General features: G+C 35.1%; 2 protein-coding genes and 1 long non-coding RNA gene across 5 annotated transcripts in view; 2 read left to right on the forward strand and 1 right to left on the reverse strand.

Annotated features, from left to right (window-relative positions):
- Window positions 1–2,996: 2,996 nt before the first annotated feature.
- LOC105319712 (interferon-induced helicase C domain-containing protein 1) lies at window positions 2,997–14,062 on the reverse strand. The gene is made up of 11 exons (XM_011417355.4): window positions 13,669–14,062; window positions 12,031–12,192; window positions 11,472–11,554; window positions 10,529–10,789; window positions 9,850–10,012; window positions 9,456–9,554; window positions 8,469–8,674; window positions 7,297–7,432; window positions 5,931–6,161; window positions 5,636–5,803; window positions 2,997–4,861 (listed from the first exon to the last, which is right to left on the reverse strand). Exons 1-11 carry the CDS (start codon window positions 13,919–13,921, stop codon window positions 4,239–4,241), a joined length of 2,385 nt encoding a protein of 794 aa, XP_011415657.3. The 5' UTR covers window positions 13,922–14,062; the 3' UTR covers window positions 2,997–4,238.
- A 1,288-nt stretch (window positions 14,063–15,350) lies between these two features.
- LOC117690870 (uncharacterized) lies at window positions 15,351–16,666 on the forward strand. Its single transcript, XR_004602762.2, has 2 exons — window positions 15,351–15,458; window positions 16,111–16,666. It is a non-coding gene; the product is annotated as an uncharacterized lncRNA (long non-coding RNA).
- Window positions 16,667–17,656: 990 nt separating this feature from the next.
- LOC105349012 (E3 ubiquitin-protein ligase rnf213-alpha) overlaps window positions 17,657–19,350 on the forward strand; it is a 108,572-nt gene continuing 106,878 nt past the window's right edge. For 2 of the 3 annotated variants that reach the window (XM_066072384.1, XM_066072386.1), the window contains exon 1: window positions 17,657–17,794. The gene's annotated coding sequence lies outside the window, so the exon portion shown is untranslated. Of the gene's footprint in view, window positions 17,795–18,220; window positions 18,241–19,350 lie in introns of those variants that run through there. The other variant, XM_066072385.1, reaches the window with a different exon arrangement.

Here is a 19,350-nt window from a genome sequence, read left to right on the forward strand (position 1 = left end):
AAAAAAAAAATCTGTACTTCTATATTGATAGAAATCATGCAGCACATATCATTCATGTTTTAAAAAGATTTACAGAGTCCTTACATGTATATTTTTTATTGACTTAAAGAACTATGTGGCTTATCGGTACACATGCAATAGATGCAAGGTACTAGTACATGCAAATGTTGCCGTAGATTCAAACATAGTATTATGTATTTAAAATTACTATCTTTCGAAATTGTTTCATATCATATCAACTATTAAGTCAATGAGAAAATGAAGACAGCATAAATGGCGTTATCAAACATCATGGTATGCCATCATCAAACATCAAAATATTAGAAGCGGGGTTACAATAAGAGGTATCTCAGATTAGGGTTCAGATTTCGAAATAAAGCTTAAAATGCCAACATAAGACTTTCTGACATGTCAATATATTAACATCCACCAAGTATGATTCCCTCTACTTCTTAGGAAACTTATGCATTTAATCAATAAAAAAGCAGACTGAAATTTACACGCCCCGTTTATCGATTGGTCGAATTCTACAGCGGTTGAAACTGATATGATTGAAAATGGCACGCCTGTTTTATCCATTGGTCGAAGCCTACAGCGACTTAAGAAAAATCACGGACTGCACGAAATAATCATGATGATGTCAAACTAAAAGTCTCACAGAAGACGATTTGGCTGTTTCTTTTAGCTAACGTATTTATTTACAAAAACAGTAATTTAGTGAATTTTACTTACTTTTTATTTATTTTGATTATTTATTAATTTGTTAAAAGAACGATGTAAATATAAACAATAAAATGATTTCTTTGATAGGGCGAGAGTGGGGCGAGTGAGAGTGTGTGGGGTGGGAGAGGGGCGAGAGAGAGTGTGTGTGGGGGTGAGAATGGGACACAAGAGAGTGTGTGTGGGGTGAGAGTGGGACGAGCGAGAGAGAAAGAGTGTGTGGGGTGGGAGAGGGGCGAGAGAGTGGGGAGAATGTGTGTGGGGTGAGAGTGGGGCAAGAGAGAGTGTGTGTGTGTGGGGGGGGGGGGGGGGAATGGGACACAAGAGAGTGTGTGGGGTGAGAGTGGGACGAGCGAGAGAGAAAGAGTGTGTGGGGTGAGAGTGTGTGGGATGAGAGTTGGGATTGAGAGAGTGCATCGGATGAGAGTGGGGCAAGTGAGAGAGAGAGTGCGTAGGGTGAGAGTGGGGTGATAGAGTGTGTGGGGTGGGAGAGGAGTGAGTGAGAGAGAAAGTGTTGGGTGAGAGTGGGGCGAGAGAGATTTGTGTGGGTTGATAAAGGGGCAAGAGAGAGAGTGTGTGTGGGATGAGAGTAGGGTGAGATAGAGAGAGAGAATGTGTGTGTGGGGTGAGAATGGGGCAAGATAGAAAGTCTTTGAGGGGTGAGAGTGGGACAAGAGAGAGAGTGTGTGGGCCTGTGGGGTGAGAGTGGGACGAGAGAAAGTGTGTGTGTTGGGTGAGACTGGGGCAAGAGAGAGAAAGAGAGTGTGGGGAGAGAGTTTTGGGCGAGATTGGGTGAAGAGAGAGAGAGAGTGTGTGTGTGGGGTGGAATTAGGGTGAGAGAGTGGGGTGAGAGTGTGAGGTGATAAGGTGGGTAAGAGATTGGGGAGAGTGTGGGTGGTAGAGTGGGTCGAGAGATGAGAGTGGGATGAATGAGCGAGAGAATTGGGGTTGAAGTTGGGCGAGAAAGAATATGGAGTGTGAAGGTCGGGCAAGAGACAGAGTGTTGGGTGGGAGAGTGGGACAAAAGAGAGTGTTGGGTGAGAGTGGAGCGAGAGCGTGGGTGAGAGAATGGGGAAAGAGAGAGTGTGGGGTGAGAGTGGAATGAGAGAGGTGCAAGACAGAGGGGGCAAGGGGGAGAGTGAGGATGGGTTTCAAGTGAGGAGAGGAAAGAGAAAGTGCAGACAGAGTGGGACAAGGAAGGAGGCAAGAGAGAGACAAAAAACAGAGGGTGGAGAGGCAGAAGAGAAGAGGGTCAAGAAAGAGAGATGAAGAGAGCGGGATGAGAGACAAGGACAAGAGAGAGAGGAATGAGTTGGATGAGGTACAAAGGTGAGAGAGGGATAAGGGATCAGAGAGAGGGGTGAGGCAACAGTGCGCCAAGAGGGTTAGAGAGTGAGGTTATAGGGATGAGATAATGAAGTGATAGGGGAGAGTAGAGTTAGAGAAGGATTAAAAAGAGGAAGAAGAGTGGTGCAAGAGAGAGAGGGTTATATGAGAGGTGGGTAAGGAAGTTGGGGTGAGTGAGTCAGATGAGGTAGTTGGGTGAAATTTAAGCAATGAGTTAGATAAGATGCAATAGACAGGAATGGGGAAAAGGGTGAAAGGGATGAGAGCATTTAAGGAGAGACGAGAAATTAAAATGTAGTGAAATGGGAAGAGTTTAGTGAAAGAGAGGTGAAAAATAGGGTGGTGCAAGAGAGAGAGGGAGTGAGGTGTAAAGGGGTAGGTGAGAGTGATGGGTGTAAGAGTCGGGTGTGGTAGTTGGGTGGGATTTGGGCATAAGAGTGGAGTGAAGGGGTAACAGAGAGTCTGGTGAGAGAAAGGGTAAAGAGTGTGGTAAGAAAGAAAGACAATGATTAGAGAGTGAGATAAAAGTTGGTTAAGAGAGAAGGATGGGAAAGAAGGATGGGAAAGAAGGATGAGAGTAGGGTAGGAGAGTTATTCATTATTTGTCTGAGGACTTTGTCAATGGACAACTGCCATGGAAAACACAACTATCAATACTATCATCATCCACCACCAAAATCCTAAAACTATTGCCATCACCCAGACTTATCAGGTCGGGTGATAGGTTGGCATGCAAGACTGATCAATATATTTGGGAAAAGTTTGAAGATTATCCAAAATGTGCTTGATGATAGAAATTACTTGTATTCATATTTGTTCTTTATTAATGATAGTAATAAGATTAGTTTTGCTATATATACAGTGATCTTGAGAATAATATTTATGTGATAATCCTGATCTGGCTTGGACTATAAAGAACATAACACATGTTTGAGTCAGTATTGTCATTTATTTTGACAAAAAAGAACAACAGACCAAGGGGAGGTCCTTACAATATTGAGATCATCCAACATTGGATTTAAGTATGAAATGTGACCTCCGCTGCACACAACTAAAATGTATAATTTATATTAAACTTATGCATACAACAAAATACAACAAAATATTGATAAAACAAAAACAGCATCAGACATTGAATGCAAGATCAAATAAAGTACAGTAAAACTTTGTTATCCCAAACTAGATGGGACCGTTCGAGATATTTAAGTATTCAAGATATTAAGTGTAAAACATATCCATTGTATTCGAGATATCATTGTTAGAGATATCAAAGTTCAACTGTACTTAATTACTTCTCCTGTAAAAACAAAAACCATCGGCAAACTACACTGTAGGTGATGGAGTCTCAGGAGGGTTGGTAGGTTTTATATTAAAAAAAAAGTTTTTTGAAGTGACGCTATGTAAACATCAAATGACAATTATTAGCACACCGTATTGGTCGATACTTATAAGTAACAAAAGGTACTGCTAAACACCCAAATGTATGGTTGAAATTTTCCAAAATTCAAGAATACCCTAAATTACCGTTTTGACAAAACATATTACAAATTACATATTTAAAATGCTATTATTAACAATAATGCTGTATTGATTAATAATTTGTACATATTACCTACTACATGTATCACACAATATGAAATCTAGAAATATTATATAACAATAATGAAATGTTTTCACATGTATATTATCTCAAAAAGACAGCTAAAGCTTTTTATCACATAATGCAATTTCATTGTTCATTTGTTTCTAGCATATGTACACACACTGTAAATTTTTGTTCATAAAAGTGGCCCATTAGAAAGGTATTTGTGTTCAAGATAAATTGTACATGAATTGATCAATGTGATCTTAACATGAAAAAAAAAGCCCTAATAAGAATTTTACATGATAATTAATTCTTTTATAGCAAATTTCACGTTTAGTGCAAACAAGTATGATACTAGTATAACATTCTGATATCCAGCTCAAAGTTGTTATGGATTTCAGTGTGTCAAAATTTCGTAAGAAAAATAATTAAAAGTGAATTTTTCTCAGCAAATTCATAGAAAGATACAGTTATCTTTGCTTTAAAGAGGCAAATTATGCTTTGATAAAAAAAAGACAAAAAGGAATTTAATACAGAAATCATATTCTTTTGTACCATATCCTATTATTATCATCAGTTTTATCTATCAATTTTTTCCATTAGCCATTAGCAACTTCTGGTGCTCAAGCAGCTCTTTGATGGTTAAGGATGGAATTTGGAATGGTAGTTTCTTCCACTGCTGGACTGGTAGGGGACGATCTTCATCTTTGGTGTCATAACTGAAGGACTTCTGCGATAAATAAAGCAAACGAACACCATTGTATAAAAAGATGGTTCCCAGTTTTTTCTGGCAGCCCTGGTGATTCCACTCGGCCTGCATGACCAAATCTGACTTTGTATTGGCCTTTTTTGTCAGAGGTTTTTCTTCAATCTTGTCCCACAACTTGACATCAAGCGCAGCATAATTTGTGTTGTCAATGCACCGCAGTACACTGCAATCAATTTCAAAATGACCGCATTTGCAGATCAGTCTGTGGTTTGCAGCGCCCTCTGGTTTTGTTTCTGCCTGTGACGCTGTCAACATCTTCAGCTCTTGTTTTGCAACCATTTCTTCGATGATGTTTCTAATTTTTTCCTCAACATTTTCAGATCTGATCATTTCTACAGCCTGCTCCATGTATTTTATCCGGGCCTTGTTGATAGTCTCTCTATCATAGTCAGTCGGTTTTCCCAGAACAAGGATTTTGGCTTTCAATTTTCTTGCTCGCCCTGCAGTGCAAAATATTTGTAATATTTCATTACTTTGGTGGAATAAAAAAAGCCCAAAAAAATTAAATTTATATTAATTTGGCAAACAATATTCTAATTTGTGAAAATAAAGTAAACATATATTTTTTATAAAAGAGTTTAAATTCGTAAATTTATTTTAAAATGCATTGGATTCAAATCTGATAGTCTACCTTAAATACAGATGCATTTAAATCAAAGTACGAAAAGTACTGTAAGTTAAACATTTATCAATTTTAACTGTTTCATGTATACTTTTTTTTTTTTAAATGTTTTTTTTTTAATGAGGGGGGGGGGGGGGGGGGATACAATCTACATGAGTATAACTAATACTGAAATAATTCAAATCTTTTTGATTATATTTTTTTTTACAAATTGACTTTTATACATTTATTATTCTGGTTGTATATAACTTATTAAATTTTACTGTTCTGTGGCTGGTATTACATTGCAGTATCCCATATTTTGCAATAATGGCAGTTTTCTTCAAAGAGCACTTTAAATTTTAAATTATTTTCAAAATGGAGACCTGGTGTTTTTGGCGAATATTTCGCAAAATACACTGTAAATTCACTTTCTTTTCTAGCACCTACGCATAGTTGGCCATTAAAATCAAATAATATATGACTGTACTATTCAAATGCTCTATTATCTTTAAAAATGAATTTTTTGTTATGGAAAATGTCCATAATTTTGTATTAGCAGACACAATAACAAGTTCAACCTTTAAAAAGAATACCTTGTTCACCGTCTTACCCATGGCCTGTTTATATGATATTTCATTTCCAATATAGTTATACAGGATAACTAGGTCACAGTCTGGGATATCTATACCCTCCTCTGCCACTGAGGTGGCAACAATTCCTTGAATTTTCTTTTCACGGAATTTATCCAAGATGATAATTTGATCTGTTTGGCTCATGGCTAGTTGAAAAATACATGAGATAGGTATGAAAAGTGAATCTAACATTTTTCTAATTCTATGTAGGTATTTCTAAATTTTGATTTCCTAAATCTCAATCAACAAAATTCCATCTTTATGATACTTTACCTCTTGTTCCAATCAGGCTTTCACATGTATAAGCCTTGATCTTTAACATTTCACTCAATCGTTTGGCCACCTCTATAGTTTTTACAAATATGATGAACTGTGTTTGTCCACCATTTGCTTTGTCCTTTACGATATTGTCCTCCATTGTTCTCAAAAGAACATTAACATTTTTTACAGAATTTGTCTGAGCAGTGGAACCAGCCTGCATTTTTTGTAGATCTGATTGCAGTGCTGAAATATTAGTTGAAGCAATTTTAACATTTATAGAACCAAAAAGGTTGAAAAGAACTGTAAAATTTCACAGCATAATTAATATTCAATTAAGAACACAACAAAAGAATCATATCTAAGAGCAACAAAAATGAATCCTTGCAAATCTAAGACATAAAGAGTAAAAAATCCCTAAGGCTAAGTGAATATTGGCAAACATAAATACAATAAAACTCTGTTAATATAGTGAAGTCCTAGGGTCCAATGAAATTACTTCGTTATATCCGTAATTTGTATTATACGTATAACAAATTCGAAATAATATCTATAGAGAATTCACCATATACATGTTTTCTTTCACCAGACTATAAACGCTAATTGAGGCTTAAAATAAAAATTCATTACATTGATACCTTTAATAATCAGATTGTGAATTGACAAAATTATATGAAAATAAATTCATTCAAACTTTTTTATTAATTGGCTTTTTTAAACTGTACAGAAATTCATTATAAAGGTGATAAATTTCGTTTTATTTTTTCTCTACGGGACTCAAAATTAGATCGCCATAACCGTAAATTTGTTATATATATCCAAATTCGTTATATCTGTAAAAATTTGCAAAGATTTGTTAAGATTTTTACCGGGGATTCCAAAAAAGTTTACTACATCCAAAAATTCCCTATATCCGTGTTCGAACTAAACGAGTTTTACTGTATCCTTTTTTTGATGGCAAAAGATTTCCTCACTTTCAATTTTAGTATCCAAATAAGACTTCATCGATTCCTACACAAACATGGTCCATGCTACTCAGGAAGTTTTTACTAACAAATCAAGTTTTGATTTTTATGACTATACTGTAAACAGTTAAATATTCGCCCAAGTTTTATTTTCACCTCTTTCGCTCTCGTTGTAATTGCATGGGCAAAATCAAGACTTGGCAAACTCCAATGTCTCAAATTATATACCGGTATATTTGAACACAACTTTGTCAGAACGACACCATTTACAAGTAAATTAAGCCAAGGGCGACAATAACATGGGGTGAAAATATATAACCCTGTCTACTGGAAACTGATTTTGTAACCACTAGCTACTACATGTACTATCATTTTGACAGAGTAAATGGTTAACTAGTTAGCAATTGCCATCTTACTGATCATCAGAGTTGCAAGTTTTCTCTCATTATTTGTGACATTTTCCACATCCATATTCTCCACTTCTTTCTTCAGAACCTCCAAAGCAATGTCTCCTGTCAAACAGTCATTTACCTCCAGCAACTCACTCAGTTTCTGAAACAATTCATACATTTACCTTTAGGAGTTACTTACTTCATCTAAACTTTCTTAAGATTTTAATAAAAAAATTAACTTCGTTCTGGTACGTTGTAACAGGTTATTTGATTGGCCGATAAAATGATTGTATTGAAAAAGTAGTATAGTGTAAAATTTTTACCTAGTTCATCACAATATGACATCCATCTGACAATCACACAATTTATCACAATATGATATCTATATACATGTTTTCTTTCACCAGACTTTAATTTTTGCTAATTGAGGCTTAGAATAAAAAAACGTTTCTTTGATACCTTTAATAATCAGATTGTGAGCCGAAAAATTTGTATGAAAATAAATTACTTCACACTAAATGGTCAAATGGTAGTGCAAACTTTTTTAAACTGTAATGAAATTCTTTTAATAATTATAGAAGTGTTAAACTTCATTATTATTCCCCTCTGTTGGACTCAAAATCAGTTCGCTTTATTGTGTAAATTCGTTATATATCAGAATTTGTTATAACCATAAAATTTTGCAAAGATTTGTTAAAATTTTTACCGGGGATTCCAAAAAAGTTTGCTGAACCGAAAATTCGTTATATCCGTGTTCGTAATAAACGAGTTTTACAGTACTGTATATCTGAGGTTTTTTTGCATGTCACAAAATAGGGGTAAATGTACATTCAAGTTCTTTTATTTTCTCGGTCAATTTTGCAATTTAAAATATTTCTAATCACAAAAATTATTTTCTATATGAAAGCAATCAAGTCAAAAAAAAAAATCAGATTATTGCAAAACAAACTAAATGCATGGTATTATTAAGTATAAAACATGTTCTTCAAAACATAATTCTGTGATACATAAGTTTAATTTACCCTATCTCAAAACATGCAATAAACATATTTGTTTTGCACATCAATGTATGCCCTTTTTTGATATGTTGAAAAATATTGCATTATACTTAAAATCATAACCAAATGGGTATTATAATTAAATTAGAGTAGAAATTAAGCATTAAAAGTTAAAACCCATGGTTCCCTATACAGTACCTTCAGATACTCCCCACCAAGTCGTATTCTTTCAGAAGGATCAGGCTTTCTAGACAGAATTGGAATGGCTTTATCTTGCAGATGACAACACCACTGCACATATGCTGGTGAATTCCTGCTCGCTTCCAGTGTCCTTTTAGCATTTGGTTTTCTTAACAACGTCTTCAATATCTCTTCCTCATCTTCATGTTCTGCATCTAAGTGTCCTTTTCAATTGAAAAAGGAAATATATTAACTGCAATGTCATCAGATAATAAATGCATGTTGATGGTTTAATATACATGTATTATTTATAAGGTTAATTAAGTCATATTTTTTTCTATCGCTTAATTTGTTAAATTTTTATTAAAAGTTGTAGCAGTTATAGAAACTTTGGAGAAAAAGATCCACATATAATATCAGTAGTTGGCATCTTTGTTTTGTGGCAAAGATGGCTAAAATTCTTCAAATATGCTAGCCATGGCTCCTGTCATATATTCCAATCCCTAGTGATGAGGACAAATGCATGCATGAATAAATGAATCTGACCAAAGACTATATATATAATGAGATGACATAATGTAATGCGAATGAGGTGGTTTTCTTGAAACCTCAATCAACTAATAATTTTTATCGATCAAAGATTATTAAAAAATGGTTTCTATATGATAATTCTTTCAGTATAAGCTAGAACAAATTGGAAAATTTTAAGATACTTAATACAGTATTACCAAAAGGACATCTATATATCATATCATAGTGTTTTGTTAACCTCTAAAAATTGAAGTTTTACAGTTCAAATTTCATTGAACTCAATTTTTTTATATACGCAATGTAAAATTTGTGATGTTGGGAATTTGTAGAAAAGTAAATTGGGAATTTTATGGGGCTTTCCCAATTGGGAAGGGTGATCTAGCTGTTTTTGACCAAAATCAAAGAGATTGAATATATAATTAACATGCCATGTATTCTACATCTTGCAAAAACTAAGTTCTGTCCTCTTAATACCTTTTTCCGCATCCAAGATTTTCTCAATTTCTTCCATTACATCCTCAATTCTTTTGTGAACTGGATCATTTTTAACATCCTGTAGAAGTTTAACTTTTTCTGTAAATAAAAAGCATACATTGTAGTAGCACCTATAAAGATTAAATTTATTTGTCTTTTCACAATTTTTTAAAAATTGATTATTGTTTTTAAGCAGCGTCCCCTTATAAGAAAATGAGTTATATAATTGAGAAAATAATAATGATCGTGACTAGCCTAAACAATTCAGCAGCATGTTACACCTTAATCTGAAAGTATATATATATATGCATTTATACTTGCAGGTTCACAGCTTTTGTGCTTTGAAATAATTTTTCATATAAAAGTCATTTAAAATATATTGTGTAATACCTACCAATATCAATTTGATCTCTGTTTAACTGTGGGTCATCTTTGTATTTGACGACAGTTGACAGCAGATGGACATCTAAGTTGGCCATGACCTTGAGGATGTGCTCTTTTGCTTTGCTTGGAGTGTTGGCCTTGTTGGTACCAAGTGTTGCTGTCAGACCCACAATCTAAGAATAAACAATGGAGTTCATTTTGTGTGTGTTTGTAACATACAGAACCCGGCCATCATGCTGTTAAATAATACAAGTATGAAGTTCAACTTAAACAAAACATCATTAAGATGATGGCCATTACTCACAGGACCCAACTTTAATAAACAAATGGTGTCTGGACCTTGACCTTTGGTCTAGAAAAAAACTTGGTTCAAGGTCACTTAACACGTCCCTTAATTTACCATCTGCAAGCACTCCTTATGTGTAATATGAGCGAGATAAAGCCAAGGGGAAGGTAAATATTGTCAAATACAGACTGATTACTATATATGATGCCTTGATAGCAAGGCCGTATCAATCAAATATACATGCATAAAATTGGCTCCAAAATTTATTTAGTTCACGGATGAGGAAAACTGCACTTAAGCTTGTGACTTTAGCAAAAGTTTTAAGAGTGCAAATTTTGAGTGCATTCTTAAATGTAATACATGTAATGGTACAATTATCCCGGCCCCTTTTCTATTTGTTTACCTGAGGCAATTTTGTCTTTCCATCACTTTTCATCAAGTGATATTTCAGCATGATTTGCTTGTAGGTGTGACCCTTGCAGGCATGGTGACATTCATCAAATATCATCAGCGAAAACTTGGACAAAATGAGTTCATCCTTCTCCGGATGGATAGCATTTTCCAAGATGGCTGGTGTAAGAAGGAAAACTTGGTACTCAGCTCCCACGAACATGTGGAGTTGTTCACTTCTTTCACTTTCACCAGTTATTTTCAGGGTTTTTTCCTAGGAGCAATTAATGAAAGAGAGAGAGCTTAAGGTTTTATTGTAAAATCATTATCAGTCAGTTTTGTTTTATCCTACTACATATTCAAATAAAATATATATATGGTCTAAAGATAAAATACTGCATGGTACATGTATATGAAAATTGTTGAAATGTACATCAATGAAGTCAATTCATGAAAGTCATGTTTCTATATATGTTTAAGTAATATTTTTAAATTTACTTTATCTATTCTGATTATAAGATCACTGGACATGACTTCGCAGTGAAAATTATTCTTTATAGGATCATTATAGGATCTTACATATCCCACTAAGGAACAAATCATACTGTAAACCAACTTTTATTCGCAACGACTTTATTTTGCGATTTAAATGAACTGGTTTGCGATGACAAAATTTCGTGACAAAGCCTTATCAATACTAGTGTTGTTTATGAAAACTACTGGACAGGACTGGTTCGTGGCGTGAAATATTCAAAACCACAAGGCTCTCGTGAACCTCGTCAAAATCTTCACTCAAGAATAAAAGTTGGTTAACAGTAAATAATATTGTATCCATGGACAAATGGACAGAGGGACAGGACAGACATAACATTAACATCATATGCCAAGATCACATATACAGGGTCAGGGTCATCAAAATACCTTGAAATTCCTAAATAACTGACATGATGACTCACCACTAAATGAGGCAACAGACGTCTCAGGACCATGTAATGCTGGTTAACCAGTGGAACTGTGGGGGCCATTACTACTACCTTACCTGTAATCAATACACATGTAATTGTCATCATTATCATCATCATCATCATCATCATCTTCATCAATAGCATGAATAGAAATATACAAATTTAATTATCATAAGCATGCAACCACCATAATTTCTTCAGTATCATACTGTTTCCTTATTTCTTATATCATTTTGTGATGAGCATATATATACCTGAAGTCTGAGATTTGACCTCAAATTTATGCACATTTCTTTAAAGTACCGGGGTAGTTGAGTTGTGAATTGAGTTGAATGAATTGAAAATTTTGGTGACAGTGGATCGAGCCAGGTCTATAAAATTCAAGACCCATGCATGCAGCTTGTCCATCTGAATTTTTTGGACCGGGAACGATCAAGCTAGTCAGAGCTGCAGCTAACTGAAGATCTACCGTAGTTCTTGAATTCAAAATGAAGAAGTATAAAGATAGTGCAATGTCATATATGTACTTAAGTAACTGTAATCCCATTACCTTCAGGATGTTTCTTGATATGGTCATCAATGATGGCAAATGCCACACGGGTTTTCCCAGTACCTGTTCCTGAGCAGACAATGGTGTTCTTTCCTTGAATGGCGTTCTCTGCTAGCTCCTTTTGATAGTTGCGAAGTTGAAGACCTCTAAGCTTCACATTTTCTAAAAATAGAATGTACAGTAAACCTTGTTCATTAAACTAATGAAGATTTAGCTAAATCTTGAATATACTAGTTTTTGGGAGGTATTTTTAAAATAAGCAAGATTTTAACAAATCCTTGTCAAATACGTTTGTGGGGCAGTTTTGAATAAGCAATCAAAAAAGTGAGCACGGGTCAAATCATTCACCTAATTATAAGTGTAACGGGATGGGAGAAATAATGACGGACCAGACCGGGTTTCGAACCCGGGCCCCCTGAATCTCTAGTCAGGTGCTCTACCAACTGAGCTATCTGGCGCCGGTATTCGAACCGGTCTGACCGTCACATTCCTTCCCCCTTAAATGATCTTCGTCCCTGAAGATCACCCCCAGACTCTTCCCCTGGCAGGAGTTCACCTGTCAGTTCCAGGGGTTAGTCACGACACCAAATGTAACGGGATGGGAGAAATAATGACGGACCAGACCGGGATTCGAACCCGGGCCCCCTGAATCTCTAGTCAGGTGCTCTACCAACTGAGCTATCTGGCGCCGGTATTCGAACCGGTCTGACCGTCACATTCCTCCCCCCTTAAATGATCTTCGTCCCCGAAGATCACCCCAGGCTCTTCCCCTGACAAGAGTTCACCTGTCAGTTCCAGGGGTTGGTCACGGCACCAAATGTAACGGGATGGGAGAAATAATGACGGACCAGACCGGGTTTCGAACCCGGGCCCCCTGAATCTCTAGTCAGGTGCTCTACCAACTGAGCTATCTGGCGCCGGTATTCGAACCGGTCTGACCGTCACATAAGCAATGATGCTAAACTGTACTTATATCTAAATACAGGTAGCAAAATATTTCCTACGTATTTCAACAATAATGATAACTGCGGTACTGCTCTCCTGCAGGACAAATTGATATACTTTGCCGAAGTTTTAGTAGGTAAATAATCAAATTACGTAAATGAAACAATATTTCACCAAACTAAGTCATTTTGCCCTGCAAAAGATTAGTACCGCAATTACCGTGAAGGGGTCTATAGTATGATCTATCATTTTCAACATTCTCTCTAAAAATTAATTTATTATCATCCAACTGTAAAACACTATTTCATGATAGAAAATATTGGTTAAATAATGAAAAAAAAACCCACTTTATAATAGAAAATAAATTTTTGGGGCTTGATTAATACATCCATAAAAAATGAGAATGAAAAAAAAATCAATGCTGAATAGAAGTTCAATTGAATGTTTGAAGTATATATATTAATTAAATCAAGATGATTTGAACAAGCTTGATATGTGTGCAAACTTAATGTGTGTGCATGCATGGATCTAAGGGGGTGGGGTGGGATTGGCCAAGGGATTTGGACCTCCTACTGGACCGAACAAAAATCGCCCCCCCCCCCCCCCCCCCAACGAGAAATATTTTACTGCGCAAGTTTTGATCGGGATCATATTAAAGGCAACCCCTGACACAGTAGTATACATGTACATTACCTTTGTTATCACCAGGTTCATCTTCACTATCAGATAGAGCCATTCGCTCCATATCAGAGGAAATTTCGGCATCGGTTTCGTCAGAATTTCCATCATCATTTAGTAAACGATTCTCCTCGAGTTCCTCTATAGAACTCTCAGAAACTGTTTCCTCTACTTTCCTTTTAAGATTCTTCCCTTCATTCACGTCAGTTTCCATTTCGTCTACATCTGCATCGGAGTCCTTTCTTTTCGAGTCTTTTCTGCACTCCATTTGTACTTAATTGAATTAACGTAGTATTGTAAGTTTCACGACTTTCTTCAAAATGAAGGTTCTTTGCGTTCTTAGTAACTGTCGCTTAAAAACGAAAGTTGAATTTACATTGTAACAAGAAAAACTTCCACTTGATTTTTCAAAAATTAAAATACACGAACACGGTTTTTTTTAAATCTATAAATATACATTTTAATTTACGATCGATCGTTTAATACTGAACGTGTTCTGTAAACATTGAGAGAACTTTAAAATAATCGATTTTGGAATTCCCATTTATAAATAATTAAGTTTGAAGTATAATATAATCAGCCCCAATATATTTAAATGCAGCACATTTGAACGATTTAAATAACTTAAGAATATAGTAGGCCTATTTTATATACTAAATTTAACTGCTCAAATCTAGAACCAACCCCCCCCCCCCCCCCCCCGGTAAAATTTAAATGTTTTATAAGAATTTTTATTGAGAATTAATTCGTCAAACCGTAACCATAAAATTTGACTTTTTTTTATTATATATTTTTAGAAAATCAATAAAAGGGCACAATTATGATTAAAATAATATTAACCGAAAAGTGCTGGAAACAGAAAAGCTTCAGTACTTAAAATGATAACTTAAGTAATTAAATATCATTTTGAGAGATAAACTATGATTACCAGTCGTCAGTCACAGCTAGATTGATATTGTAAAGTCTACAAGATTATCTTTTAAAAAGATTGGTGAGCTAGCGCTGTAGCCATCGTAAAACACAGAAGCAGATTTCTAAAACATTGGTTTATATTTCTGGTGTAGCCTACGCGAATTGTGCTGGAGTCGGGTCTCAATTTAGAATTGTGAATCGAGAGCGGACGTCACATCGGCAATGGCATAGCTCATTGCCTTAATCATTATGTAGTTACTGTAATTTCAATTTCGAGGTGAAAATTTTCAAGAACCATTGGTACTGTTTTGTAGCAATCGTATCTTCTCGGGCCTTTCCGGCAAGCTCGGAAAACATATCCGAAGTTGTTTTCCGAGCTTGAGGGAATTTAAGATAAAGTAAGCTATCTATTATAATATTGAACATAACGTATAAAACCTTTAGCTATAATTGTTACTTTTTGACTTTTACAATAAAACACAAAACTTCATGTGAATATGATAAAAAGAAATTCAAATGGTACAGTTTATCGAGAGTAGTAAAGTATTCCCAGAATCCCCCACTATGGAGTCGAGCATGCGTATCCCAGTGAAAAGGACTAACGTAGTTGCTAGCGCTCGAGAGCGCTAGCAATAAATAGTTTTTGTAAACACTTGAAGTACATTGTAAAAACTACTTCGACTTGCAAACTACATGTATAGTATTTCATTCTTGATCTCCCTCCTCTATCGATAGATTGATCGCTAATTAAAATTGCTAAAATGCTTAGTACTCTCTCTCTCTCTCTCTCTCTCTCTCTCTCTCGTTTCATTTCATTTTACAAGGAAAGGAAACAGAAACTAACAAATTATCTCTAAAATTGTCAAGGAAGGCGATTGCTTCTAATGTGCCTGGTGAGTGAAATTTAAAAATTCAAATGTTTAAAAAGTTCGCATACTTTAAATTGCTACTCATCATTACATTCATGTAAGGGAATCAAAATTTGTGTTTTATTTTTACAAATATCTTAAAATACATGTAAGTGTGCATATGAAACTGTACTTTGTTTCGAACGAACTGCAATCTGTGTTATCCTAAACCACAAAATAGCACGCCATTATCAAGTGACCTACCAGTATATTTCTGTATAATACTATGTGGGCACAAGCAAACACCCAAACATTACAAATCGTACATATTTTTGATGTTCTGTAAAAGCATTCCAAGAAAACACCCTGCACTGTTATAAAATATAATTTTGTGACCCTACAAATGACTCTTTTTATTTCTTGCACCAAAGCAATGTACAAACACAAATTTTCTGATTACCTTCTTAACCAAACGGCCTTGTATGTGTATACGTTCGTTTAGTTTTTTGATGTTCTTTTATTTACATATAAATACAGTATCTGTTGTATCGACATGTATAATTAGGGACTATGAGTAAAATGGATATTTACGTGAATTAAAGTTTGTAGGAAGAAGAAAGCAGGGGAAATGGGGAGGGGGGGGGGGGCTTTTGTTGATTTCAGGTTGTATAGTATCGTAATATATAAATATTGACAGCGCCATGTTTTGTGACTGTGGGGTACAGCTGGGAGCCCGGACGAAGTTCTGCCCTGAGTGTGGCCAGAAGTCAAAGATGGCCGACACATCAGTGTCCGCCACGGGCTGGTGCCCTAACACCGCCCTCCACGGGAGGAGGTCCCCGGAGACGTGCGGTGCCAGGATTGAGGTCACTCAGCGGTTCTGCGGCGACTGTGGCTGGGCGGTGGATCCAAAGATATTCCGGGGTGAATCCAAGATGTGCGACGGTGTTCTGGAAGAAGATAAACTTTGTGTGAATATCTTAACTTTTGGTGATAAGTTCTGTTCAGAATGCGGAAAAGCTGTCACCATTAAAGTTAACTAATTTTAAAAATTCAAAATCCGTGCAGAGAAACTTGTATAAAATGCAGAAAGACATGAAGACATGTACATGTACATGTAATACACAATGGCTAATGATCACGAGCTACATAGCATTTGTATATCATGCACCATGCACTTAAAATGTAGTGTAAATATATGCATTTATATTATAGATACCAATTGTCTATAATTGAATAAAAATTCAAATGTTTTAAAATGTTCTAGATTTTTCCAAGCATGTTCAGATAGTCATCTTGATGAAATATACAAGGGTTATTCAGAAATTATTGAGACATTACAAATATTTCCCTTTCTTAGTGACGGATTTTGATGAAATTTGGCATAAACATGAAAGAAACCCAAACAAATAACTGAGCAAAGTAATGTTAAAAAAATATTTGATATTTTTTCACGGTGTTGGGGTACCCGGCGCCGACTAAAAACTTAAGCAGCTATAATTCCTAAGTGTCGGTAGACCAACAATTGATAATAAATTGAGGAAATGAGATTAAGAAATCTATATATTATAATTAATAAGATTGACATTATATTGTGGAATAAACATAAATGTCTCGAAGGATAAGCTATATTTATACTAGGGTCGAAAACGTGAAGAGGGTTCAGCTAGCCTAGCCCTCTGTCACGTTTTCTTAACCCGCCTAAATATTGCTTAATTCATATATTTCAAGACAGTATCCATGTATTTTATATTAATGACCCTTAATATATGATGTTATATATTTATTCATTACTAAATATGTCTGAATGTTTTCTCACTCGGATTATGATTATATATCAGGATATAAATAATCAGGGACGTATATACTTAGTTAGTATATACGTCCCTGATACAGTATAACTCTTATTATGATTTTTTTCCATATATATAGTTAATTTGGTGTAAGTTAAAACGCGTAGGGAAATTGGTCGATACGAAAAGCTTTTGATAAAAATATGCGGAATAACTAAAAAAAAAATTAGGACAAATTTTAATACTTTAAAAACATATTTGTGTTTTTTACTTCGATGTGAACACTATTGTCTAAACGAAGTTCTGTTTGAAAATGTGTCATTTCAACCCTGAAATATATTTCCGGGAAGGGAGCATAGAAGATATCATAGACTCTCCCCCCCCCCCCCCCCCGCCCAATCCTTCCCGCGCTGTTCTACTTGGTACTTCTCGGATGTCTTGCTTACGCGAACTACATACACGAGGAGTTCCGACCGCCTGCACTGAAATCAAAACGAAAGTAACGATTACAGGGAAAAGTCATGTGCATAATTGTATCGCATCATAATTTTAGTTTGTCATTGTGTGAGACAAACATGAACTAGGACGGTAAGTGTTATAGTTTACCAGACTGTATTAGTAGAGGTCCAATACTTTTCTAGATAATTAACTGTTTTTGACAGAAACAAGAGAAAGACGGAATGTTTTGTTGAAGTCCCTTCGGCCTTGTCAGTTGTCATAGATTCTTTTGAATTTAAACATAAAAGGGTTATTTGCGACTTTCGTTTTTTTGTTTTGTTTATTTTATCTGTGACGTGCACATATGCATGTTGTAGGCAACCGCAAGTAGTTTCTTTTTGAGTTATTGGAATCGATAACATGACCTCACTTTATATTAGATATTTGTTATCTGTAAGTTTCCAAAAACTAGAATGGAAAAAATGATATCAGTTGGTCATTGCTAAAACGAAAGAAGGATTTTACCTTTAAGACGTATATCTGTGTAATTAAGATATCTCGCTGCAGCCTGAATATGATTACATCGTAGTTTGCAGGTATATTGTATACATATGTAATTGTGGTTTACTAAACTGAGCCATTTGTATCAGTTGACAGTGTTTTTGCATCATTTATCTTCATTTGTCTGGGATTTTTTTTTAATGTTTCTTGAAATCTTTTGTTCAATATACTAGTATTTATGAGGTTAAGGTTTAAGAGGTATGTTTTATTAATTTCAAGAGCTTGTAACATGTGTAATCAATTGGGAAATTTATGCCATACATGTTAACTCTACCGATTTACGCGGAAGTCTACCGCTTTTTAGCTCTGTCTCCCGCCTACCGCTTTTATTTTAAAATCTACCGCTTTTCTTCAAAATACGTTCCTTGTTTTGATAGATAGCCATTTTGGAAGTTTTCAAGCATGTGTTTTACATTGAACGATGAAAGAAGCCACTTCCCGTGATTACATTAGTTACAAGACATGTCGATATTATCCTCGCAATGGAAAAAGAAGCTTTGCAATTCCACACGTGGCTTTAACGAGGATTGAATATATCTTTTAACTTGGCCATAACAGTAAACTTGACTTGCAATTTATTGAATGCTGCATTTGTAATAAATAAGCATGTAAACATCATTTTGATATTGAAAAAGAACATATGAATTCCTACTAGTTCTTAATTCTCTTATATGATCAATTTTGGCAACTTAACCTATTTTTCTGAACAAAGGTAATTGTTAAGGGCTCTGCACTCAAATATTTTCCCTTAAAAATAGCTTACCGGTAATTATTGTAATGGTAAATGCATACGAACATTTTAATTGCTAGTGTTAATATTACTAAATTTCAAAAGTCTTTTATATTTTAGTTGATATCGTTAATTACTAATCAGAAACCCTTACTACATATGTAGTACATAAAAATCTGTGCTTTGAAATATACGCGAAAAAGGCCGCGCGCGATGCTACCGCTTTTCGGTTTAAAATCTACCTATTTTTCATCACTGTCTAGGTTAACATGTATGTTTATGCACTTTTTGCTATTATATTGGCAGTCCAGGAGATTAAAGCAGGTAGAGTCTATGGATATGATCTCCAATTACCAGAAAGTAAAACTAATAAAGGCTATTCTATTTTGTTAAATATTTCTATGGATTTTTTAAT

The sequence above is a fragment of the Magallana gigas genome, chromosome 9 (assembly GCF_963853765.1).
Source record: "Magallana gigas chromosome 9, xbMagGiga1.1, whole genome shotgun sequence".
Classification (NCBI taxonomy): domain Eukaryota; kingdom Metazoa; phylum Mollusca; class Bivalvia; order Ostreida; family Ostreidae; genus Magallana; species Magallana gigas.

Bases quoted from the DNA above. Each gene is read 5' to 3' on its own strand.
- LOC105319712 (XM_011417355.4), bottom strand. From the start codon at position 13,921: ATGGAGTGCAGAAAAGACTCGAAAAGAAAGGACTCCGATGCAGATGTA. The intron at 9,555-9,849 runs GTAGGTATTACA...TTTTATTTACAG, and splicing joins CAGAGATCAAATTGATATTG to AAAAAGTTAAACTTCTACAG. The intron at 6,162-7,296 runs GTAAGATGGCAA...CTAATATTTCAG, and splicing joins ACTTGCAACTCTGATGATCA to CACTGCAATCAGATCTACAA.